The sequence below is a fragment of the Sinohyriopsis cumingii genome, chromosome 15, assembly GCF_028554795.1.
Source record: "Sinohyriopsis cumingii isolate HCF-2022 chromosome 15, ASM2855479v2, whole genome shotgun sequence".
In the NCBI taxonomy this organism is placed as follows: domain Eukaryota; kingdom Metazoa; phylum Mollusca; class Bivalvia; order Unionida; family Unionidae; genus Sinohyriopsis; species Sinohyriopsis cumingii.
In genome coordinates, this window is record NC_142975.1 from 121285904 (window position 1) to 121313638 (window position 27735).

The 27735-nt window shown below is 36.5% G+C and overlaps 1 protein-coding gene across 2 annotated transcripts in view; it reads right to left on the reverse strand.

The window, feature by feature from the left end:
* Positions 1 to 424: 424 nt before the first annotated feature.
* Positions 425 to 27735, reverse strand: part of LOC149782617 (ultra-long-chain fatty acid omega-hydroxylase-like) — a 104007-nt gene continuing 76696 nt past the window's right edge. For both annotated transcript variants that reach the window (XM_089934101.1, XM_089934102.1), the window contains exons 9-13: positions 12470 to 12593; positions 11696 to 11891; positions 9173 to 9249; positions 7169 to 7234; positions 425 to 1866 (exon numbers count right to left, since the gene is read on the reverse strand). In XM_089934101.1, the coding sequence (XP_089790227.1) occupies positions 1755 to 1866; positions 7169 to 7234; positions 9173 to 9249; positions 11696 to 11891; positions 12470 to 12593 (575 nt within the window). In that variant the 3' untranslated portion in view covers positions 425 to 1754. The remainder of the gene's footprint in view (positions 1867 to 7168; positions 7235 to 9172; positions 9250 to 11695; positions 11892 to 12469; positions 12594 to 27735) is intronic.

Consider the following 27735-nt stretch of genomic DNA (forward strand, 5'->3'; position numbering starts at 1 on the left):
TATGCAAAACTGTGCTCTTTTAGTTTGACACTTTTTGCAATGCAACCCGAACAAAATTTAAATGGGTATTTTGGCCTTAATAAATCACTATATATAAAAATATTCAACATAAATAAAATTGTAACGACGATATAACACATCCTTTTGTAACGACATCAATTGACTGAAATTACGACATCTGTTAAAACGTAATGTGTGCTGGACCGTCAGAATATCGATCGATCTGTTAGAGATATATCCTAGGTTTAATATCCATTTGATGTAGGAAAACTAGAATCTTAACATAATATAATCGGCGATATTATATAGTTTGAATGATAAAATGATTACAATATCGTCGATACGAGTAAAATATTAATGTTGGTCTACTTGTTTAACGTTATGGATAGAATAAAACGTTCTTTTATCCAAATAATAAAAACACTTACAGTGGATGTTCATTTTATTTTAACGTTGAAAACAACGGATTTTACTTGCTATATGGAAAAATAAATCTCTTGGAAGAACAAATGTCTATATTTCCAACAATTTCTGCTCCTTTTCGCATCCTCTTCCTTTATTGCAGCCCTCGGACTAATTATAATCATAGTAAGAACTACTTGAACGTAGGAAGTGCATTTTATGATATTACTAAAACCAAGAAATTATTCTTCACAGATGATTAAATATTGTAAATTTCGCTTTACAAGACGTTATTTAATATTCTTTTCTTCATTTTCATTTATCACGGGTCAGAATAAAGAATTTCAACAATGATTTATGTTACTAAGTCGCCATCTTATCTAAATTAAGCAGTCATAAAGCGGTAGTTAAATGACGACACATTTTGTATTCATTATTTCTAAGATAGGTAAATTCTTTACGTATAAAAGTCGTCAACAGTTATGTTTGGTATATCTAACTAGACCGTCCGTCCTTAAATATGACCAAAGAAATATGTTTGTTGTACCATAAGCAAACAATTGTGCTATAAACAAACCATATTATTTAATTTGACAAAATAAATATGCGTATTATACCTTAAGCAAACAATATTATTTAATATGACCCAAAAATATATATGTTGTACCATAAGCACAAAATATTTGTTAGTATGAACAAAGAAATGTGTAGATTGTATCATAAGCAAAAACTAATATTTAATATGAACCATAATATGCATGTTGTACCATAAGCAAACAATATTATTTAATATGACCAAAGGAATTTGCATGCTGTACCATAAGCAAACAATATTATTTAATATTACCAAAGGAATTTGCATGTTGTACCATAAGCAAACAATATTATTTAATATGACCAAAGGAATTTGCATGTTGTACCATAAGCAAACAATATTATTTAATATGACCAAAGGAATTTGCATGTTGTACCATAAGCAAACAATATTATTTAATATGACCAAAGGAATTTGCATGTTGTACCATAAGCAAACAATATTATTTAATATGACCAAAGGAATTTGCATGTTGTACCATAAACAAACAATATTATGTAATATGAGCAAGCATTTCTACTTCTAAGATACAAATCATTTTTGTCTTTTATTACATTAAACAGTAACCAAAGTTCTTTATATGTATATAATTGCCAGGAAGCTCGCATATTTCCTTTATAGGTACACTCCTAATACTTACTAATAATTTATATTCAGCAGGTACATATTTAGTCAATAAATTGACATACAGTATCTCTGCAAAACTAAATAAGTCTTGGATCAAAAACGGACATAATAACAATCGGGTCTGCATGGATCACGACTGCTTTGTGCGCTCCTCCAGAAAAACTCGGATCCCAGTTTTTGCCTTCATGATGAGTTCCGGCAAACGCTCCACTTCATGAGTCGGGTCGATATTTATTCTGAACCTAAAATAATGCGCAGAAGTTAAAGCAGCTTATATTATTTTTTTAAAACTTCATAGATAATGGATTATGATACATATACTTGTTATTGTTTATGATGCAGATAACAGTACTGCATGGGTTATGATACAGATAGTAGTAATGTATGGGCTATGGGTTATGATACAGATACTAGTACTGTATGGGGTATAATACAGATACTAGTACTGCATGGGTTATGATACAGATAGTAGTAATGTATGGGCTATGGGTTATGATACAGATACTAGTACTGTATGGGGTATAATACAGATACTAGTACTGTATGGGTTATGATACAGATACTAGTACTGTATGGGTTATACTACATATACTAGTACTGTATGGGTTATGATACAGATACTAGTACTGCATGGGTTATGATACAGATACTAGTACTGCATGGGTTATGATACAGATACTAGTACTGTATGGGCTATGATACAGATACTAGTACTGTATGGGTTATGATACAGATACTAGTAATGTATGGGTTATACTACATATACTAGTACTGTATGGGTTATGATACATATACTAGTACTGTATGGGTTATGATACAGATACTAGTACTGCATGGGTTATGATACAGATACTAGTACTGTATGGGCTATGATACAGATACTAGTACTGTATGGGTTATGATACAGATACTAGTAATGTATGGGTTATACTACATATACTAGTACTGTATGGGTTATGATACAGATACTAGTACTGTATGGGGTATAATACAGATACTAGTACTGTATGGGTTATGATACATATACTAGTACTGTATGGGTTATACTACAGATACTAGTACTGTATGGGTTATGATATAGATAGTAGTAATGTATGGGCTATGGGTTATGATACAGATACTAGTACTGTATGGGGTATAATACAGATACTAGTAATGTATGGGTTATACTACATATACTAGTACTGTATGGGTTATACTACAGATACTAGTACTGTATGGGTTATGATACAGATACTAGTACTGTATGGGGTATAATACAGATACTAGTACTGTATGGGTTATGATACAGATACTAGTACTGCATGGGTTATGATACAGATAGTAGTAATGTATGGGCTATGGGTTATGATACAGATACTAGTACTGTATGGGGTATAATACAGATACTAGTAATGTATGGGTTATGATACATATACTAGTACTGTATGGGTTATGATACAGATACTAGTACTGTATGGGTTATGATATAGATAGTAGTAATGTATGGGCTATGGGTTATGATACAGATACTAGTACTGTATGGGGTATAATACAGATACTAGTAATGTATGGGTTATACTACATATACTAGTACTGTATGGGTTATACTACAGATACTAGTACTGTATGGGGTATAATACAGATACTAGTACTGCATGGGTTATTATACAGATAGTAGTAATGTATGGGCTATGGGTTATGACACAGATACGAGTACTGTATGGGGTATAATACAGATACTAGTAATGTATGGGTTATGATACATATACTAGTACTGTATGGGTTATACTACAGATACTAGTACTGTATGGGTTATGATATAGATAGTATTAATGTATGGGGTATAATACAGATACTAGTACCGTATGGGTTATGATATAGATAATAGTACTACATGCTTTATGGGTTATGATACACATACCAGTATTGTATGGGTTATGGGTTATGATACAAATACAAGTACTGTATGGGTTATGATACAAATAGTATGCAAGTGATAAGGCATAAACGTGTCTTCTTTTGATGGCAAAAATATACGTAGAGTTTTACATCCAGAATTTCCTCAAAATGTACTTTATTAGTTTTGCAAGTCTGAATTACATGAGCTATGTCAAGGGTTCTAAAACTTGATTACATACTCCAAAAATGTACTGCAATTCACCTTACTGCACTCATCTCAGAATGAAATGAACATGATATTCCATGGCGTCTTTTTGATAATTACAATAAAAAGAGTTCACATTTTTTCCACATTATGATTCCAAACATTCAATGACAGAACAAAAACACAATTGCAGATAAGTCAAAATACGTCCCTTCCTGCTCAAAACAACAACTCATTTTTAAGTTGATGTCAACCTCGCGATCAAGTTCAAATGTCGCTGGGCGGTGCTATGTGCGCATTCATATTGTTATTGCGTATTTGAGAATCTACGATTGTCTATTTGTTTTAGAATACAGCATAAATTCAATTACTTTTTTTCTTGTAGTGTATTTTTTTAAATAATTAAGCCTTAGGTAGAATAAGAAAATCAGTATATAATGAAAAGGTTACTGCATTTGTATGGGAAATTATGAACTCAATACTGGCACTCCCATGGTCGTGCAGTATTAATCAGAAAAAGAAAAAAACTCATTGATATTTTCCATACAAAATGTCTTACGTGTAAGTACTGTTTGGGTAACAGGTTATGACATAAATACTAGTACTGCATGGGTTATGGGTTATACTATACCTACTAGTATCGCATGGTTATCATATATACTAGTGCTGCATGGGTCATGGGTCATGATACAGATATTAGTACTGCGTGGGTCATGGGCTATGACATATATACTAGCACTGTATGGGTTATGGGTCATGAAACATATACTAGTACTGCCTGGATCATGGGTTATAACATAGATACTAGCACTATGGGTTATGGGTCATGAAACAGATACTAGTACTGCATGGGTTATGGATCATGATACAAATACTGGTACTGCAAGGGTTATGAGTTATGACATAGATACTAGTACTGCAAGGGTTATGGGTCATGAAACAGATACTAGTACAGCATGGATCATGGGCTATGACATATATACTAGCACTGTATGGGTTATGGGTCATGAAACATATACTAGTACTGCCTGGATCATGGGTTACGACATAGATACTAGCACTGTATGGGTTATGGGTCATGAAACAGATACTAGTACTGCAAGGGTTATGGGTCATGATACAGATATTAGTACTGCGTGGGTCATGGGCTATGACATATATACTAGCACTGTATGGATTATGGGTCATGAAACATATACTAGTACTGCCTGGATCATGGGTAATGACATAGATACTAGCACTGTATGGGTTATGGGTCATGAAACAGATACTAGTACTGCATGGGTTATGGATCATGATACAAATACTGGTACTGCAAGGGTTATGATTTATGACACAGATACTAGTACTGCAAGGGTTATGGGTCATGGAACAGATACTAGTACTGCGTGGGTCATGGGTCATAAAACATATACTAGTACTGCCTGGATCATGGGTTATGACATAGATACTAGGACTGTATGGGTTATGGATCATGATACAGATACTAGTACTGCAAGGGTTATGGGTCATGAAACAGATACTAGTACTGCATGGATCATGGGTTATGACATATATACTAGCACTGTGGGTTAGGGATCATAATACAGATACCAGTACTGCAAGGGTTATGAGTTATGACATAGATACTAGTACTGCAAGGGTTATGGATTGTGGTTTACCATACATATATCAGTGCTGAGTTTAATGATTTTTGCAATTTTACTGAATTCTCTGATATTAATACACCAGGATGAAAAGGAAATAAACATGGATCTGCTTTGGTGGCTAGCAACGAATTGGAAACTATCGGTTCACAAATAATGCACACTTACAGTTCTTTAAAATCTAATCGCGCTAAAATAACAAATTTACTTTAAGAAATACATAAGTCCACAAGATAAGCCATCATGTCTCAAAGGGTATAACCATTCGTCCCCATGGGCCCGCAGGCAGAACCCAAGCGAAGGAATGCAACGAGAATAAGGGAAGAATGCGATGTCTTTATACATTCCACAGAGAGGTGTAAACTGGATACCAAATAAAACAACCATAAATAATAAATTGTCAAACATTTTGACCCACCTGCACATTTCAAGGCTATTCCAAGAGAGAACATGATGGCTTATACTCCACAAGCAAATTCGCATTAATAATAATAATAATAATAATAATAATAATACAACCAATCACGTGGTGTCATTCTTCTTGACCACATTTCCCACCCCAGGAGATAAACCCGAGGCAACGGTGATGTACAGAAAGAGAGACGTATGGAATCATACAACATACTAACTAAAATATGACAAGAGGATTGAGTGAGAACGGATTTAAATGTTTAGAAAATGTGTCCTACTTCTTGACACCCTATTCGCATCCAGGGACATAACTCAAGAAACAACACAGTCTGGGGTTAAAATGGAACGTGGGATCACATTATATTCCGAACTTATAGTATATTGTATACAAATTTAATTAAAGCATAATGGAGGAATCAAAATTTTAACCAAAAGGCATCCTATATACTAATCCCATGACCCAGGAACATGACCCAGGAGCAGAAGCAGTATTCTCCTAAAGACCAAGTATCTTATGATGTTAAATTCTGAAAATGAAGTGAATTAGATATGGAAACAAGAGTAATGAAAACGTTTTAAATAAAACAGGTGTCACTATTAAAATTATTGACCCCATGGACCCATCCAGGGACAAAATCTAAAGGCAATACTGGTACAGATAAGCCCCACCCAGAGGCGTAAACAAGAAGAATGCGTTGTACTGAGACCCCATCCATGGACAGAATCGAGATACATTACTGATACTTCGAGAATATCAGTATGTGATGATTTTAGTTTCCAAACAAGACATTAATTTGTAAATGGATTATAGACATATCAGACATTAATTGGTAAATGGATTATAGACATATCAGACCTTAATTGATAAATGGATTATAGACATATCAGTAATGAACAATACTTTACCTTAAATGTGTATCCATCATGTTTTTGGTCCTATTGCTCCAGAAAGGGTCAGTACAAAGGGAGATAAGTAGTAGTCAAAAAGTATAAATATATAATGGCATAATATACCAAACGTGCCATGAATCAGGTAAATGACTTCGACAATATAGGTGATAAAAAACAAGCTTGAACCAAACACATTTGAATGTGTCCACAATACATTAACAATAGTACAAATATGAAGTAAATCAAGAATGACGATACTGAAACAGAAGTTCTGGGGGAAAAATTCAATCTAGGTTTGCATTGACAAACCTACACAAAAACGGACAACTAAAATCCTAATTTTTTTATTTGCTTATTTTTCTTTTTTTTCTTTCTCAGGATCTGGAACATTTAGGATTTAATTGTCCGTTTTTTGTGTAGGTTTGTCAATGCATATATCAAGCGTTTAGGCAGACGGTACGATTGTTAAAATCAAAAGATTAATTTGTAGTAGAAATATTTATTCCATACCTCTGCACGATGCGAGCAAGAATCACCCTCTGTTCGTTCAAAGCGAAGTTCTTCCCTATGCAATTTCTGAAATTATATCGGCGAAATAAAATTGAATTTCACGTAGAGGTTTGAAATACTGCTTTTTTAATGTTTAATTTCCATCATACTTTTATTATAAAGCATTTTCATGTCTACCTTCATTTATATAGGATTTCCATGTCATACTTCTCTCATATAAGCTTTCCATGTCGTTCTTTTATCTTATCGGCTTTCCATGTCATGATTCTATCATATTTAATACGTATCGGTCCTAAGCTCATCTCCAAGCATTTCTTATTGTTTTGGATAGTGTCTCCATTGTTTGGAATTCAATGCACTCTGTTCGCATATCACTGTAACAGTTTTTTCTTTTTTCCTTCCAGGTTTTTAAAGAAAATTAGATACACTGACATACCGACAAGAATGAATGAAGGTGGAGGAAAAATTCTGAGTTAATACTCTAATCCAGTAATCTTCTTTTTCTGCAACACCACACGGAACTATATTCAGCCGGTTACCTGAGCAATCAGCCGGTTAGTTGATGAAGCAGCCATTTACATGATGAAGCAGCCGGTTACAGGATGAAGCAGCCGGTTACAGGATGAAACTGCCAGTTACTGCATGAAGCGTGCATGTTTAACACAGAAACTGCAGTTATATTCAAAAATTTTAACTACATTGAAACTTCTAAAAAAAACAAATTTCTAAATCTTTTCAGATTCACTTTCCACACTAAAAGCCTTGCAAAATGCTAAATTTGACAAGCCGTTAATATAAACAGTCACATAAATATGATTTGTTCAAACAGTCAAGTAAAGTAAGTCTGTAACGTTGCCTGCTTAGTTCCATTGTTTTTAATATGCTGATTAAGCATGCAAAGCTGCCCTGCAATGACCTAATTCCAAATGGAATATTCCATATACATCATTCAGTATAACATAAATAGGCCTATTCTTCCTTCTTAGAAAACTATTTGGAATGAAAACTAAACAGAAAAACGCTAGAAGAACAACCCCATCATTGGGATCTGGCATTCAGAACGAAAACTGCAAAGAGGAGGAAATACTGTGTAGATAGCGATGGGACACACGTACCTTACCCATTAATACCTCCTGAAGGGTACACCACAGCCAGAGTACAAACCCTCCCAGAATCTACCCACATTGGAACATGTTTATCTCAGGTGTATTGACTACCATTCTTTGAGACTTGTTATGTACATTTCGTTTGATTTATATCTGATTTAATTGTTTGTAAGTTTCAAAAATATACATATTTTTTAATTTCATTATATGTCAAAATAATGTAGATCTATTTACTAGGAACTCGATACTTTGCCAGAAAATAGTTTGACCGTGACCGTTCATTTTAGTAAACACATAAGGCTGACCTGACGTTAAATTTTAATGCATGCATAACCTATATGCTTTAATCGGCTCTAGAGGCAGTAAAGCACAGGTGCCCTTCAACCCAAATACATCACTTCATACATATTTTTAATTGGCACCATTGAGACAGTATTGTGTAAACGCGGCTTTAAACCATAATACATAGCTACATGCAATCTTTAAACGCCACCATTGAGACAGTACTGATCAGACATGCCGTTAATTGAAACAATACAGAGTACGTGATACACAGCTATATACATACATTGCATTGGGCACCATTGAGACAATACATAGCACATGTGCCGTTAAACCCTAATACACAATTATATACATACATTTCATTTGACATCATTGAGACAGTACAAAGCAGGCGTGTCGTTATACCATAATACACAGCTATATACCCGAACAAGAAGAGTTTTAATGCATAACTCTCCCAAAGTCTACTCGAGACATCAAAACTGATTTTGGAATGTTCTTGTTGTTTGAATAAACCCTTGTGGACTTTTAAAAACTTAAATGGTGACAATTGTTGGGTTTTTTTCTCGAAAAATAGTAAACTACATACACAAACATATACAGTCAATTATACCTTGATCCCATGGAGAATGGAATGTAACTGTATGGGTCTTCTATTTTCGCTTCTTCAAACCTTTCAGGTCTATAGTCCTTGAAATACACGTAAATGTATAGGAAAGTGATATCATAAAGTGTACAAAAATATCCGACATTTCTATTCTAAATGTGTATGAAAATGTGATTTCTAAATGTCAATATGAAGACCCGCTCCATGAGATTCTTATCTCCCAGAAAAACCTTTAGAATCATTAAATTAATACATTATTGAAAAGATATAAATTATTACCATAGAATAATACTGCATCTTAATCCGGGTTTCTTATTTTGCAAAAAGTTGTCCCACGCCAACTTTATTGTCTGCTATCCAAGTTGCCACTCGAACGGAATTCCCTCTTTATAGCCTGTTTCTAAATTCTGTAGTAAATTTTTTCCAACCACGAGACGTTGTAAACACATTACATCATATTCAGTCAAAGGCGTAGCTGGGGGGGGGGGGGTCAGGGGGTACATATGTCCCCGGGCGCCAAGGTACAGGGACGCCAAAATGAGGCTTACAACGTTACATTATAATAAGTAAACAAGGGTAATATTCAAAAATGTGATTAAACGGGGAGGGGGCTGGGGCGCCAATTTTATAGTTCGTCCCCGGGCGCAAAATATCATAGCTACGCCTCTGTATTCAGTATTGTTCTTCTATTTATAAAATGTTGAACATAAACTATTTTTTTTTTACGACAGCTGTTAAGTTCGCTTAATACCTCTTGTCATTTAGTGGTATTACTACGTTGAATATCATAAAACTATCTATACACCTGACCAAGTGTTTGGGCTGAAACGCTGTTGTTATAGGGTTTAAAACCATTTTTCAGCACAGTATAAACAGTGGAGGGAAAACCCAGGAAAGAACCACCAGCCCACGAGAAGGTACTGGCAACCTTTCTCACATACCCACATTGGCCGAACCCAAGACTCGAACACACGCAGACAGAGGCGAGATGGTAATAATCCGTAACGGTGTTCTCTTTAGACCACATGGCCACTAGCCCCTCCCCCCCACCCCCACCCCCGCTGAAATGTAAGCATAAATAGTTCAAAGGAATTTGTTTCACTGTCATTGCCCGGCGTATTAACATTTCATCTTTTCAAAGCCATGCGCAGAATAAAATGATATCGCGAGTCATTAAAACACCGGGGTAGTTGCTCATTTGTCCAAAATTAGTATTATTTTGAACAGAATGCTCTGGTGACAACTGCCGCTTTTCAAATGGTAAGCACTGCAGTAATTTATTTTCGTAAATTGGTCACATTCGGTAAGCGTTTTGTACCAATACTGGTGAAGGAAATCTTAGATGCGCAGAAAAGCCAGACAGCAGTGTGTGTGTGTGTGTGTGTGTGTGTGTGTGTTTGTGTGTGTGTGTGTGTGCGCGCGATTATTACGTAATTAAAGCTCTATCTGTCTGACAAGATTTACTTCTTTATTAGTTATGTTGTTAATATTATAAGAATGGAGTTCAAATTCATTCAGTGTTTATGTCTGACAATTTCAATGCAATCAAGGGAAATATTCATTGTACATGTACTTTGTTTTGTTTATAGTATTGTTTCTTCTACACTGCGAGACCATTTCAAAAAGATCATGAAGGGCAATATAGTAGCAGCAAATAACAGCTGATAATATCAATAATGGTATCGTGAAGGAATGCATAAACTGTGGCAGCTTAAAACAAATGCTGATCGTATCATTAAACTTAACAAAATCGCATAATGTATGGTGCACAAAATATTTCTGATCTACATCTGTAGTGTGTGTGTGTGTGTGTGTGTGTGTGTGTGTGCGTTTGAGATTTCGATTTTTAATGTAGCTTTTAACAATTTTTCAGTAATATCGCTACGATGTCTGCAGTGTGGCAGTTATAGTGATGTCTAGCACTTGGGTATCATGCTGCAGACATATAGCATAATGTCCCACATTATCCTGACACCAGGCTGACCAGTACTAACACTAACCTCTTAATGCTGAGTGCCAAGCGAGGTAGCTGTTAGTACCATTTTTGGTATGACTCAGCCTGGGTTCGAACCCGCTATCTCCCGCATCTGTGGCTGATGCTCTAACCACTAGGCCACCGGAGCGGTAACCAGCTGTTAGTAAGCCTAGATGGGAGATTAAATGGCATCATTTTGGTTATTATAATATTTGGTATGACTCGGCCTGGAATCGAATCGAACCCACAACCTCCCGCATCCGAGGCGGACGCTCTAACCACTAGGCCACCGGAGCAGTCACAAAGAACTTAAGTAAAGTTCACCACGGTTACCCCTCCCCAAAACTAAGCATGATCCCTCCAGCACCCTCCTCCCCTTCCTTTTTGTCATCTTCCATCCAATATCATTTCCCCTTACCATACAGTTCGCCCTGCGGCCACCATGTGATGGCTAAACACGTCAACAGATGACTATCACTATCAACCAAAGCTGGGAAATCTAATATGTCTAATATGTCACCCTTCCATACCCTCCACCTCCATCTCGTCCTTACCATGGGGTCGTGCCATATATCCGGACGATGATTGACGGCGTCAATATTGATGTCAATACGGGACCCTGCTGGGAGCTTAACACCCTCCACCACGGTAGGCACATCTAACCGACGAGTAATCAGTGGTACTGTGCTGAACATCCGCATGTTTTCCTTGATCACCAAGTTCAGGTACCGCAGTTGCTGCAAGCCGTCCCTTATAAAAGAACACACAGTGGTTTTTCATGCGAGTTATGATATTTGAACGTTTACCTTCACCTTCAATTGTTCACATAAATTGATTTGCCTTTGTCAATATATATATATATATATATATATATATATATATATATATATATATATATATATATATATATATATATATGAGAGAAAGAGAGAGACATACATACATACAGTCATATATGATTAAAAATTCAGTAATTCAGTAACCCCTAAGAAATTATAAATTAGCCATATTTTGTATTTGGCATTTGTAGATCTATGATGTTGTTCAGAATATCAGAATCTCTTAGAAGACACGTCTCTCCCGGAGTACATGTTAATGAAGCTAGCGAAAAGTTACCACCAATGATTAACTTCCGTGACCCAAATGTTTTGAATACTGAACGGTTTATTTGCAATTTCGCCTTTTTTTAAAGTTAGCTTACTTCGATCTTTTATTAGATTACATTTCATCTAGTTAGTGGGCTATTTTATGTTTTATTTATTTTTATTTTTTTATGGTGGGAGGACGTTGGTATGACAGGATTATGAAAGGAATTGCACTTTCCTTACCAATCAAGTGTCGCTTTCTCTCCCATAATAGATGCAATTTCTTCGTACACTTTCTCTTGTACCGAAGGGTATTTTCCGAGAGCGTAAATTCCCCAGTAGATGGCTGAGCTCGTTGTCTCATGACCTACACAATTATAGATTACAATGTATTTCGATTTAAAACATTAAAATATTTTAACTTAAGAGTCATCAAAACAATATGCTGTAAAATACAATGGAACATCAATTGTTGGAATCAGACGGCTTAGAATAGACTTGTAATTTTGAATCTTAGTATCTCAAAATCTTTACCATATCGCAGCTTGTTTTTCGTACATACAAATACCAAATAAGATAAAAAATATTCCAGGATGTTTACAGTTATTGTAATTTATTAAAATTGAGACAGAGGTCTAAGACTTAGATTTATTGAAATCGAGACCGAAGTCTCAGACTTATGATTTATTGAAATTGAGACCGAGGTCCCACTAGATGTCATTAGATTTGTACGTTATAATGGAACTGTTTCGGAATACCGATTACATGAGTGCCTGATTATTCAGAAACGGAATTAAGCAAGAGTCCCTCGAAGGCATTGATGATCTACTGCCTGAAAATAATTTCCAGGATTTAAAAATAAGACCATTTATTGAGTGTTGGAAACGTCTCTGATATTCTTGAGCAATAAGAGTTTTAGCAGCGGGGTTGGGAGGTTGGGTTGGGTGAACAGACCAAAATTTTAGATCGAAATGAAGCTACTCCTACTCCTTCACTAATTCTCTTGAATGGATGGTGATATCAAAATGAGGTTTTCGCTAAAATGGTGACCTATTTTGTGCCATTATTGCATCTAGTATTGCTGCCACAGTGGCTAATCTGAAACAAACCAGACCAAACAAAAGCTTCCTACGGAGTGTGAAAAAATATTAGCGTCAATCATGCTAAAGCGAGAAGGGCGAACGGGCCAGAATTTCAGAGGGAAATAAAGCTTGTCACGGAGGATAAAAAACTACAAGCGTAACTGAGGCTTCTAGCCGTTACTTTTTTGTGTGTCAAATATATCTACCTCGGTCCCCCCATGTGTGTGTAAAAAAACGCGGTCAGGTATCTCAACCAAATATTGTATCGTGACCTAATCGATATCGCGACTTAGGATCAAGTATATTTTTCGTAATAAATCCGTGTGGAGTAGCTTGCACATGCGAGAAGATATTTTTTTAACTTAATCGTATCCATGTCCCCTGAAAACCATGTCTTGTGGATGTTTCTAGTGTGTGGGTATCGACTCCATTAAAACAACCAGACGATTGCGTTTATCTCTGATCACTTTAGGTTTTTGCACATATCGATGAGTAACATATATAATATCTGTGTTTTTGTATCTGCCTCGAGAAAATATCCGAGCTGGATTTAATTGTTTGTCTATCATCACATCATCGTATACTAAGAGATTGTTAATACTACCATCAAGATCATCTATGGATGGCGCATCGCCAACGTCGGTGATAAAGTTAATAATATCATTGTCGTCTTCGTCCGACGACTCCGCTTCTTCATTAAAATCTTTAAGCACGTCATAACATCTCTGATCATTAACAGATCGTGCCATTAAATATAACTTATCCGGCTTGAACCATCTTATTATTATGTTAAGTAACATTTACGTCTTACCAGACCTTTTTTAATTCCTCTGATATAATTTGGTAGCGCTGCGTGATGCTTGACTGGCTCTAGCTTTCAAGTAGCTGAGAAATCAATCATATCCATGTTTTAGAAATATAATTATTATATGATTTGATATTGAGTTCGATGCAGAGCATCCACCTCCCAGCATCGGATTAAAATAAAAGAGCACAGGCAAGTGTGTGAAATGTGGTACAAGCAAATACAAATTTATCTCTCGTTCAACAGGCGGATATATCGCTGCTTCACTAGGAAAATTACCTGGGCTAACTATCCTGGTGAGTAGAATCTTCCTGGATAAAATTAGTGTGGTCCTGGAAACACGACTTGATATCAGACTTGACGAACGAGACCAACCAAGACCTTGAAATTATCCAATAAATGCGATTGATCAAACGTTCCACGTACGTGATGTCACGTATAAAAATCCAGATTTGCAACAACGACATATTGCAGACGTATAGTTGATATCCACGTTAAGGTCGGTAAAAATAAATTTGAGAGAATCTTTTTGGTAAGATCTGCGTTGAAAGGTAAGCTAGTGCTCGGGGCAGGCTATCAGTTGGCCGATTCTTTTATTATTATTATCATTATTATTATCATTATTATTATTATTATTATTATTATTATTATTATTGAGTAAATTTATGATAGCCCAAGAGGATATTGGAGGGGAAGAGCATCGACTAGTAAAATTGCGGATGCGGCAGGTGTCGCACATTATGTTGATGCAGATTGGTTAGCACGACATGCAATATGGCAAATGTATATACCACCTCCTAAACAATTTCAGTAGGCACATTTTGATGTCAACACTCCCAATGAGGTTCATTGGGCACATATTTTGGTTTTACCGCATGATACTATTAAAACTGGTAGACATCAATCGTGCAGATGCAAATACGTGTTGACTGTTTTGACGTTGCAAGCAGATATAAAGAAGCAGAGCAGTTGTCAACTTAAACAGCAGCTGAAGTTGCATTTGCGTTTGAACGAATGTAACAACGTGGTGATATACGATGGCCACATATGCTACAGGTTGGTCCTGGCAAAGCATTTCTTGGTGTGGTAACGTCGGTGATGAAACAGCATAACGTCAAAATCAGACGAGGGCACACCACAATTCATCATGATCAGAAAATATTTGAGTGATTTAATCAAACACTTGCTGAGCGATTTTGTCTGGATATCAGTATACGCAGGACATATCCTTGTATAAAGTTTAGGCGGATAAGAGATCTCGTGAATGGATTGCAAGACTAACAAGTGTGATAGCTCCGCTGAAAAATGAAATTACTCGTGTAATTTCTATGAAACATATAAATGCAATCACAAAGAAAAACATATCAGTACAACGACACGAATCTTTCTCAAAACAACCAGTACTAGATAATGTGACTGTCAGATATTTAAATGAACCTGGTGAACTTGAAGGTGGCAAAAAAAGCAACTGATCCAGTCTGGAATGTAACCACACATACAATTTTCAGCGTGGTAAGATCCTCAGGTAAATCTGCAATCTACAAACTAGATTCAACTGCTCTCAACGTGGATTTGTACGTGAACAATTACAAATAATTACTGAAGATACTCAGTTACCTCCGCTTTCACTTCTGTGAAGGCAGGACACCAGCCCCTCAACGTCGATTAGACTCAAGACAGGTCAGCATCACATTTTCGTGTGTATTGCCGAGACTACTACTAAATCTATCCAGGGTTAATTGTCTTGGATTATTATTCAAATACTTCCACAACAGTATTGTGTTGCATCTCGCACAATGATTGTTTTGTTGTTTTTACAGCGTCATTATAAATTTAATATCAAGATCAAAGTCTAGTTTATTTCTTTGTTGCCACATCGCTATTTTGTTCCTTATTATATCGTCGTTAATTTCCTGAGTTTGATTATTATTCACAATATTGCAGTTATCCTGAATAAATTCAAGAAAAGCCCTCTGCAGCTGAGACATTCTTCTGACTCGAAATACTGCTAGATAAACTAAATTTGACCATTCATCAACAATCCAAATATCTGTATCCGAAATAGTTAATTTTTGCGACGAATAAATCGTTATAGCATATCCATGGAGATTTATCCATCGTTAACGCGCTCTCAGTAACACTCACAGGAACCAAAACAATATCATTAAGAACGAGGTTTTGTTTCCTTGGTTCTACCCCTGACTCTGTCAGCCGTCTTGGAATCTCGTGCGGAGATTATCCAACAATAGGTGGTGGTTGACCATGATCATGGCACATGACCTCATCAGTATTCTGAGTCAATAGCTAATCAAGAAATATTTTGGACACATCTAGCGACACCGTGCATATTTCATCCCAAATAATGGTCTTGGGGATCTATTCTTCACCCATTCGTTCAGTAGTCCATGCATTTCCTTTCCATCTAAAGAAACTCTGATACGTTTGAAATTTCACTCATTGTTCACTCATTTCTCTGGTGAGTCTATGTGTAGGCTTCAAAACAACCATATCAAAATTCCCTGAACAACTGTTCAGAAATAATTCAATCGCATGAGTTGTTTTACCAGAACTACCATACCCGTTACAATAAACAGTTTTATGTCTAGCTACATGGTCGTACACAGACGGTGCTGATGACTACGCTGACATTTGACTATTTTTATTTTATATATCCCTAGATTCAACGTCAGCTGATTCAGAATAACTAAGTATTTTTCTCGCTTTTTTTTTCTCCACTCGCCTCATTATGCAATGCTACCAATCTTTGAAAATCATGCATGATTTTATTCATGTAAAATGAATCTGTGGCAACTCTAACTGCGGTATTAGGAAATATGTTTATCATATATAATAAATTTATAGAGTCATAAGCTAATATCGAAGTTCTTAAATGAGTAAACTGTAGTAATGCACCATCAATGTTGCTCACAATTGTACCTAGGCGTATTTCGTCTGGCAAGTAAGCATTATTTCGACTTATAAATGTTCCTTTCTATGTTGTGTCAGCAATTATAAATCTAGTTCGGCATCGTCGATAATTAATCTTGTGCAATGTCGTTTATGATCATCTGATCCTCCTGTCGTAAATTTACAAATTATTTTGCTTCCAACATATTTTGCAAGTTTAGTTTTGTGTTCAAATTCATCTGGATTACGAACAAAGATTATATCAAGAATAGTTTTCTCAGCCTCGTGCTTGACCCTGACAACTTCAGGGGATTTAGGTAAGCAGATTTGTTTCTGTGGACGATACGATATTATTGCTTCACTTACAACCAATAACACTAGCATCCCAGTATCAAGCATGTATCGAAATAGCACTGTTGGAACCCAACCGCGTTCGCCGAATTGACGACCAAACCAAACATAAACAATCGGATGGAAATTTTCCGTGAGCGAAAACGATTCAATGCATGCAAATCCAGTTACATTCAAATCTGGTAGATGTCAGAGTATCGAAATTCTTGTCATTTCGTGAGCTGGATGTCCATATTTCTTAAAATATTCAGCACACTCCCCCATTCCAAGAAAACGTCCAGGATAACATGCTGCCATATTACCTGGGATAACATCCTTGTAATTGTATTTATTATTCCACAACATGCCGTGTCTGTATTCGACACGTTTCTGCAAATCGATTTTGTTGGTGACCAGGAATATTTCTCCTGAGCAGCGTGGGAAGCATCTGACGAAATAGTGAAACAAGTATTGAATAATTGTTCAGCATCATCGATATATTTCAACGCAAGATTTTTCATTTCATCGTGCAGTGACTCAGATTGATAAATGTCTCCGCTAGGTCGTACAACCTGATCGTAATTTTTACATTCGGAATTTTGAAACAACCACATAGATACAGGATCGCTCTTGCTAATTTTATTTATAAAATCAAATATATGACCATTATACAATTTAACAGTTCTTGTGGAAATATCGTTACATCGGTCGACCAAGCGTGCGCGTTATGATCAATGATTTATATGAAGCTCCTTTTCTTTATGTTTATGTACAAAATCTCGCCGTTTATTGTCTTCCACCTTACCGGAAGATTTTATTTCTTTTCAAGCTCGGCAACATCGTTGATCGCTGGTTATTCATTGCAGCATCAACGTCGCGCATGATTTTGAATGTTGACCACACATGAGCAGCACCCTCGCTGCTAAACTCTTTCTTGGCTTCACGAATACTATTGATTAGAATCTGATTAGACGATTGCCTCGGCATAAGCGATGTCATGTTTGTTGAAGTTAATTCGGTCGAATTGCCAACTTGGTGGCACATTCTGACAAGATAGAATCTCTTTTGATAAGGTTTAATCGCAGATAATCTCGTAAATTCTTCCATATTAAATTTAAGGAAAATTTATATTTAAAATAACTTTAATTAAAATATAATGAATCTAATGAATCGAGCAAAAAATAACTGAAAGTGGTTGATGATTGGCTCACAACTCCTTACAATCGGGCTTGTGTAAATGTTTTTTCTCCATACAACCTACAAAGCGTGCAGCGAGAGAGTCAATGATGGAAACCATGTTTAAAATGTAGCAAAAGAGTCCGGGGAAAACACAGTAATGTGTAGATGGTGGAGGCAGAAAACACAGAGTTTTAAAACGGTAGTATGATTTTACAAAAAGCCGGCGTCGGCCTCAGTATCAACGATGAATCTCTTAGAAATAAACGCTAGATGTTATCTTGCTAAATTTTCACGCTAGCACAAGATACCAATTTAAACAAATAATAGTTACTATAAAAATGGAACGAGGCAAATCTGTAACACATCCCATCATTAAAAATTATGAAGCATCTGGTGATGGTTTAATTAGGAACTGTAGACGACAAATCCCAGTTGATTCGGTTTATAATGCTGGTTATCTTAGATTTACTGCTGGGAAAAAAGATATCTTTGTCATAAATTTATGTATGAATGTGTTCATGGACTGATCGAAAACGGTCTTGTAATTGATCATATTAACATCCAAAAACCCAATAATGCTTTGTGTAATTTGCAGGTTGTTTAACAAAGTCAGAATTGCAAATTTGGAAATATTGGCGGTAGTACTACTTGCGCAAATGCAGTTAAATCTGTGAAAGTAGAGACAGACATAAAAATAATATTTTCATCGATATGTGCAGCTGGCAAACATTTTGATATTTGCACATATTCAATATACAATGTCGCAAATAATATAACAAAATCAGCATTTTCAAAGAAATACAAACAACGCATACTATTTCAGCATTTCACTCCTGTCACACACTCTTTAATTTTACTCTGTAATATAATCAGGGAGAAACATCTCTGTCAAGGATACGTAGAGAAATTGCGAATAATCTCGCTTGTATTTTACAATCACATTCGCTAAAAAATGAATTATTTGGTGGTTGGTGTTTTAATATATAAAAAAGTCTTCGATACAACATGTAATCAAATCGACATTCAAACAACGAATAGTAATATTTCAGTATAGTACAACAAAAAACACTCATATCGTAAGACAATAATTCAGTCCCTGATAAAAGCAGGGGAAATAACTCAGTCAGCGCAGTTAGATATACTAGCGAGCATGTGTTTTGCAATAATACACAATTATTGTTTTGTTGGCTTTTTAAAAACCATTATCCTTATTTTTCTGAATATATCAGGTTTCTTGCGTTCTCCCGACTTTATCAGGGATAGTTATTAATAAAAAAAAAAAGAAAACCAGCGAGTTGGGCTACTTTCGGATTTTCGGATATCAAACACCTTATGGAGTTTCTGAAGCACTTTTCTCCCAAATGCCCATCATTCAACACATAAAAGTACACCTTCCCATCATGTCACCACGTGCTGGGTGTTATTGGGTTGATCAGTGGAGGGCGTGCAGAAATATGTTGGTGTGGTAGTGTGCGTATATGTATGTAAATACAGAGATAAGTTCAGCACTGTAAGTAAGAATGTCTGAGAATGAAATCTCGCAAAGCACGGTTCTGAGTTTGTCTCATGGGGCAATGTCACTGACAACGATTGGTCAATTAGAACTTTAGCACTGTAAGTGAGTCAAGATAGAGGTATAAAACATGAAACATTGTAAAACACTTGAGATCGAACTACCCCAATTAGATATGCTACAATAATGTGTATGTGCCGTCTGAAATCCAGTCTGAAATCCAACATGGTCATCGATCTGTGCTAACTGGATGACTAGACATCGGATATCTGGTCGCTCGAATCGCCCTTTGGACCTGCTAGAATATTGTTTATCAATCTAGGGATTCACTGGGGGTTGTGTATACGCTAATAATAGCACCGATACATACAGATGCCGGTTGGACGTAAAATTATATATACTGTAAATAAGTATGTATATAATGTTATAAATAATATGTGTATGTGCCGTCCTTAGAGTTAAGATTATATATACAGTAGGTATGTAAATTTGCACACACATTTAATTTAAATATATTTATTATGTAACGAATTTGGAAAATATCAATATTATTTCTGAGACTGAAAAATGAAGATGATATCAAATTTTCTGATGAACTTGATACTAAAAAAAATCACAAATGATTTTGAGACACTACAAGGTCGAAGATACGAAGGTAGATAACCATTACTAACCGAAAACAGGTTTATAAAATTAATGGCTATGATTCGGTCAGTAGCTTTTGTCGATGACACACAAGTTGAACAATTCGGTTCTTTCTCACACGCGATCGAAAAAGATAGATCAGAATTATTATGCTTATAGGAAACAAACAAGATTGTAAATTCACGTGTGCGACAGTAAACACAGATTATGTCTGATCGTGAAACGATTCATTGTGAAAGTGAAAGTGGTTGTAAACAAAGTGAAAGCAGTGACACTGTCACGGGTAACGGATTGTGAAAGTGAAAGTTGTAACAGCTAAGCAAAGGGAAAGTGAAAGTTGTAACACATCGTATTGTTGGCAGTGTTTATAGTATTGTTTTTGTCGGAAAATTGGGTAGTTTTAACTGAACCCCAAAAAGATTTCCTGCAACTTGAACCGTTTAAGTCAAACATGTGCATAATTCATAATTGATTAATATCGCATACAGCCACAAAAATATGTTCTCACTGCAGCTCATTTAACTGTTCCTGCATTAACAAAAATTAATCATCGCCGTATTCATCAATAAGTATATTAACACTAAATATTTGTGTCTGGGGAAGTGTCAGAATTGTTCTGACGACACTTTCAAGTACATCTTTGTGCAACACAAAAGCTCGTACTTGTTGGTACACACATAATACCACAAAAATAATTTGCGTAACATAACCACCAACAAATTCAGAAACATAAGACTTTTTTAAACTTTCCTTGACTCTGTTATTGTTGTTGTTTTTTAGTTTAATTGAGTGCAAAATTGTGCATTTGCCACCTTTTCTGACTGCACCGCAGCCTGCTAGTTGTTCCTGAGGAAGGGAATGGTGCCACCTCCCCCAGGCTTTTATGGGTTCAAGGAACCCTGATAGTTTGGCCTCAATTTGTGGGTCCATAAAGGTCCCTTACATTTGAATGGTTGGCTAGTGGGGATGATAATCGTGAATTTTGTTTTGGGGGTTCTGTCGTTGTTTTATTTCCTGTTTTGAGTTAACCTTACTTGTGGGGTTTTGTTTGGTTGTTTTGGGGTTTTAGCGGGCCCTTGCCTTTACCTAGGTATGTGTTTTGGGGGTTTTGGGTTGTTTGGGGTCTGAGGGTTGCCTTATCAGTAATGCTGCTAGGTAGTTTCTTTGTGTCTAATTCATTGGATTTGTTCCCATCTGTTGGTGGTTCCCTTGTGGTTGTTATCCCAGATGGTCCAGGAGTTTGGCTTGAGTGTATAGTTTTTTTCCTAATGTTTTGATATATTGTTTTATGCTTGATTTCCTGTTGTTGGTTTGTTTGCTTGTTTTTAGGATTGGTTATTTCATTTTTGGTGAATTTTGGGGTGCTGGTTATAGTTATGTGGTCTAAGTGTGGGGAGTTTAAGGTAAGTAGGTTACTGTCAAATTCATTTGTTAGGTTTGGAATAGTGATGTCTATATCTTCATTTGTGTGTGGTTTTTCCTCTTCCTTCAAGAGGATTTGCGATAGTATTGGCTTTGTATTTATATTGTTCCCTGAAGTGTAGTTTTGTATTTATGGTAGTTTCTGTTGGTGGGGTGGGGGTGTTAGTTATATCTGCTGGTTTGTGGTTTGTTTGGTCAGTGTTTGTGACCAGAATTTGGGGTCCCAGTGTGATGTTGGTTGAATTGGAGTTTGCTGTTGTTGGTACGACTTGCGTTAATCTTGCTTGTTTTACATGCTTTATTTGTGCTGTTTGGAGTTGTGATACATCCATTATTTTTACTGATTTGTTGATAGAGTTGTCGGGTGGCTTGTGTTTGCGTGTTTGGATTGAATATAACCATTTGTTTGGACCTAGTCTGCATTCTTCTACTTAAATTGCGTCTAGCATTGAATGATGACTTATCTTTTGCTTTTGTCCTAATGCCCAGTCTGCACCTCCGCTCCAAGTCTCCCCTTTGTTCCTTTGTTTTCTGTTACGTGTTCCTATCGTTCCTTTATTTGAGAGTTCCTTTGTTCTGTGCACTTCCTTTGTTCACGGCTTGGCGGGCTGCTAATCGTTTCCTCGTCTTAGTATTATTTCTTTGCTCTTGTTTTCCTGTTCCTTTCTTCTGTGTTAATTGGTGATGGTGGTGGCCGCTTTCAGTAGAACTTTTAAAATTATACACCAAGCCGGTTTTACACAGTAAACAAATCAACCAACTCTGTCATGATGACGATCTTATGAACGTGAAGTTCTCCGATGATGCTGACGTTCTACGAACTCATAAGCGTACGTACAAATGTATATTCAGAAAATGTCCTCCTGAATCAAGCAAGTATCAACGCTGGTCAGTAAATTTGAAATGTATCCTTGATAACAGCGGATTATGACATCTCAGATAAACCGGATTAACTACTCCATCAAAATGAAGAATCCATGCGAAGCTTGAGGGGTGAATGTGTATAACAAATATCCCTGTTTTGTTTGACTGGATTCTTCAAGGTCAACGTGATAGCTGTCATAGATTGCACCATACACAAGACTGCAATCGTTGATGTAATGTTTAGTATCCCCAATGTAATATGACGACCTCCACCGTATGGATCATTGTTGTGCTTCATGATATCTGCCAGTGGGGCACTTTTCTCCATGTAGCGATAGTTTATGGAAAGTATTCATCGATGATATCGCTGATTTTGACAAGATTTCGGTAAATTTTAAATGTTGGTAAATCAACCTCAGATACTGATATTACCTTTAAAACCTCTTGTTTGATTGAGTGTTAGATACCATCGTCGGTATAATAATTGGCGTATGTATCGGTTGAATTAATAACAGAATGTACAAGTTTACGATGGAGGATTCAAGATCATCCTCGATTTCTGTGTTTTGTCTGTGAAATAATTTCCTCACTGAGATATTCTATTTCCTACATGACACATTTCTTGCATAGCTCATCTATACTCGCATTATACTAAATAATAATATAATTAAGTAAAACTTTAACGTCGACGAAACGAAGTGTATGTTCATAACATAATGACGTTTTAATTTCCAATAATATATCTGTTGTTCCATCTCTACGAAATTTAGCAATAGGTTTAAGCACTGGCTCCCGTTTACAAACGTCCACAAATAGCCAGCTGGTTCGTCGTATCTTATAACACTTACTCCTCATTGAGGTTGTGATAGTCCCTTTACTTTGGATGTTGCTAACATATTTTAAAAATTCATTCAGTGGTGCCAGTCCTTACCAATCAAAATAAACAACTCCACTAGGATCAATCACGTATGCAACCCAATGGGTGCCTGGACCAAGCCTTCCATCTAGATTAATGATATCAGTTTCATGGATATTTGATTTCTCTGGTAAATAATCACGCATGAAAATACCTCTAACGTTTTTTATATTTAATTTCTTAACAGCAGCAAGTAAATTAAAATTGGAAACGAGAAGCATGAGACTTTTTTTCGTGGATTAGCCATACCAGCAATGATGGGTTCCTGGCTGTCTTAGACCCAATCCGTGAACGGACCGCCCTATTTTGAAGTCTTTGGTCCTTGGTCTGTTGCTTTCTTTAATGCCATCCCAGCAGCAGTTCCAACAGCACCAAGTGAAACTGCTTTTGTAACAGCTGGAGCTGCAGCAGCTATCAATGCTGATAAAGCTGCAAGAAGTGGAAATATCCACCCGTCTTGACAGTGTCTTTAATAGCACCCGCAGAAAGATTAAGTCTAACACCAGTCGGTGATCGTTTGAAGTCACTGAAGTGCCTGAGTTAACGTTCTGTCAGTTCCACAATTCCTTTTTGATACTTATTGTATCTTTTTAATCTCGCCAGGAATCAGAGTAACACTAATACGATGATATTGTATAATCATGAGCGATTTAATTACATGTTTTCTACTAGGGCATCACTGACTCTCATTCATCTACAAACGCCTTTAAACATCATTGTTTTGTCTGAGAGTATAACAGCGATTACTCTATAACCACCAAGAATAGCTGGTGGACCAGGTTTGGCAGTAGGTACTCGTGCTGCAAGGGCTCAAAATGTATGTCATAGATTGATTGTCTGAACAAATCCAAGTGTTCCAGTGGGAAATAATAGATCGGATATAATGTTGTGAAATACCGCTAAGATATCCGCAAACCAGAATCCACATTTTGATGACGCTCCATAAATGTCATCAGCCGATGATAATTAAGTGCAACATGATTGAGTTCAAAATTCAATAATATATCTCCAGAAGGTTCTTGATGTCCATTTATCCTCAAACAAACTTCACTAACCCAAAGCAATTCAAAATATCAATTGATTTCGTATCTGCAAATTTACTCTGGCATTTTCCTGAAACGCGATGAATGTATGTCGTGGTGCTGACACTCCTGCTGTGATGCCATCTGCCCACATAATAACCCAGCAACATTACTTTGCATACTGACTGTGGTCATCGTCAACCATGACAACGTAGATTCCCACCCTGATCCATAAAAAAGAGCGACTTGATGCGAATCCTAAGTTGTAGTTTTCATTCCTTGATGCAACTTTAGTTTCAGCTGTATTCATTGTTACTTTTCTGCAAAGCCAAGTATCGTCGTGTCTACGTTGACGTTTTCTAAGCATGATTCAAACTTTCGTCCGTCGATGCTATACATGGTACTGTTAAATAGCGCCATAACTCCGTTGTTGACAAAACCAACTCGATCACCAATTCCGTACGCTGTATCACCTGCTTTCAAACGTCTACCTTCGAATTCAATGAATGCTTCAGCGGGCAGGAAATATCTACTTGTATCTTTATTTTGTAATTCGATTCTTCCACGCGAGTCGGGTACACGCGCATCATAAGAATAATAATGATAATCGATCAAGGATTCATCTTTAAGGACTGGTGCGTAAATGTCAAATGCTGGATTAGATACACGCTTAAACATTTGATTATATTTACTATCATCTAACACGAAGACCACTTCCTGCTATCAGACTCGCAGTTATATCTGTTTATCTTTCACCAGCAAACTCTGCTAGTTTTTTTATTTGCAGCTTTCTTATTTTACTAACATTTGCAGGCATAACTACAGTGCTGAATAATTCTACTGGCTAAAGTTTTCATCGTATGAATTGCGCTAGTCTATCTTTTATTGCTGGGAATGCTTTATTAGCAACATCACCAATAGTATCAATACCTGTATCACGAACAACGTCAACAGCTTTTATTCCTTGCTGCTTTGCAATCGGTATTGCTTTTGAGGCTATCCTTCTGAATAGACCCTGAACAATATCCCCGAGTCCATCTCCGTAGGTAACTTTATATGTCGATGATCGCAAATTTATTACCATAATCATGATCGGTCGACGTTGAGCATTATGTATAATCATCTTATTTTCTTGTTACTGATCGAATTGCATACCCTCAATCACTACGGTAATCATCAACGATTTCATCAATGAGGGGCCAATAAACATTAATGTCCATGATATTTCCTGCAAATAATCTATGACATTTTGCAGCTGCTTCATTAATGATTTTTGGGTAATTATTGCCGGCTCGTCTTCAGCAAATTAGACTTTCTAGTCTGTCCACATCAGCAAGAACGTTATTGGAACCAAACGTATCGGGAAACGGATTTTTTCATATTTTTTTAAATTACACTGCCAGTGGAAAGACCTTTCTGGATTGTTTGCCTAGTTGTTGTAATACTGGATGTGGTTGTTGTAATATTAAATGTGTTTGTTGTAATTGTTTGAGATATTTATTTCTTCCATTATTAAAGGCAACAAATGTTGTATCATTACTTCGGGCCTGATCAACTACGTAGTGTATGCGAAATATCCATTTGTGCCAGTTGTCACAACCTACAGCATCATCAGTGTACTCGGGTTTTAATTGTTTTTTTTTTTCTCTCTTTGATCAAAACTATGCACAGCAGACGCACGTAAATCTTCCAAGCTGGTTTTAGTTCTGATACTAGTATAAGATCGTTTATATCGGCTACATCAAAACAAAGATTATCAGTACTGTCAATTATTTCTTAGTGATTCAGCAGCAACAGCTATGTCAGCCGGAAGCTCATGTAGAATCTTTTTTTGGGGGCCTTTTTAGTTCTTTCTGCGATTTTCCCAGTTGACTTAGTAGCGCTTTGCTCCAACGTGGGAAGATGACCTCCAGTAGCCTTTATAACTGGTTTAAATAACTGTTCTGCACCTTCTGCAAATTCCACATGAGGCTCCTGATGCGATTATAGTTGTTTCTTGACAGAATCATTCTTTATTTCGGTCTGAAATTCTGGTTCGTTCGCCTCCCTCGCTTTAGTGTTATTGACACTTGTATTTTTCACCCTCCGTAGGAAGCTTTATTTTGGTCTGCAGTTTTGGTCTGTTCACCCCCCAACTCCACACCGCTGTTTCACATTAGCCACTGTGGCAGCTATAATCAATGAAAATATGGCACCAAACAGGACACGTTTTTAGCGACAACCTTGTTTTGATATCACCATCCATTCAAGAGAGTTAGTGAAGGAGTAGGAATAACAAGATTTTCAATATGGCTGCTGTGGTGGCCATACTGGATCTCTAAGCAGAAGCATTTTGATTTAAAATCAGATAGGCAGAATAAGAAGGTTTCGGGCTAAAACCTATTGTTAATACGAATTGCGTTTCAAGAGGAGTAGAGATAAGATTTTCAAAATAACTGTCATAGGGCCATTTGCCCGCCACTTTGGCACAGTTTTCATTTCGGACTAAGCCGACTCCATCTAAAGTCTTTTCCCGATAACACCATAATGATTTGAACATCCATTCAGAAGGAGTAAAGGGCGCTTTGGTGGCTAAGCGGTCTAAAGCGCATGCCTTTACCGAACACTCACATATCTCACCTTTGTCTGCACGAGTTCGAGTCTCGGTGGTATGCAATAAAGCTTGCCAGTAGCTTCCCTGGGTCGGTTGTTGTTTCCATGGGTTTTCCCAGGATCTTCCGCCATCAGATATATTGGTTGCCATGTACTGAAAAATGGCATTATACCCCACAAAAATAAAAATAATCCAATCAGGAGGGGTAGTGGTAACAAGATTTCCAAGATG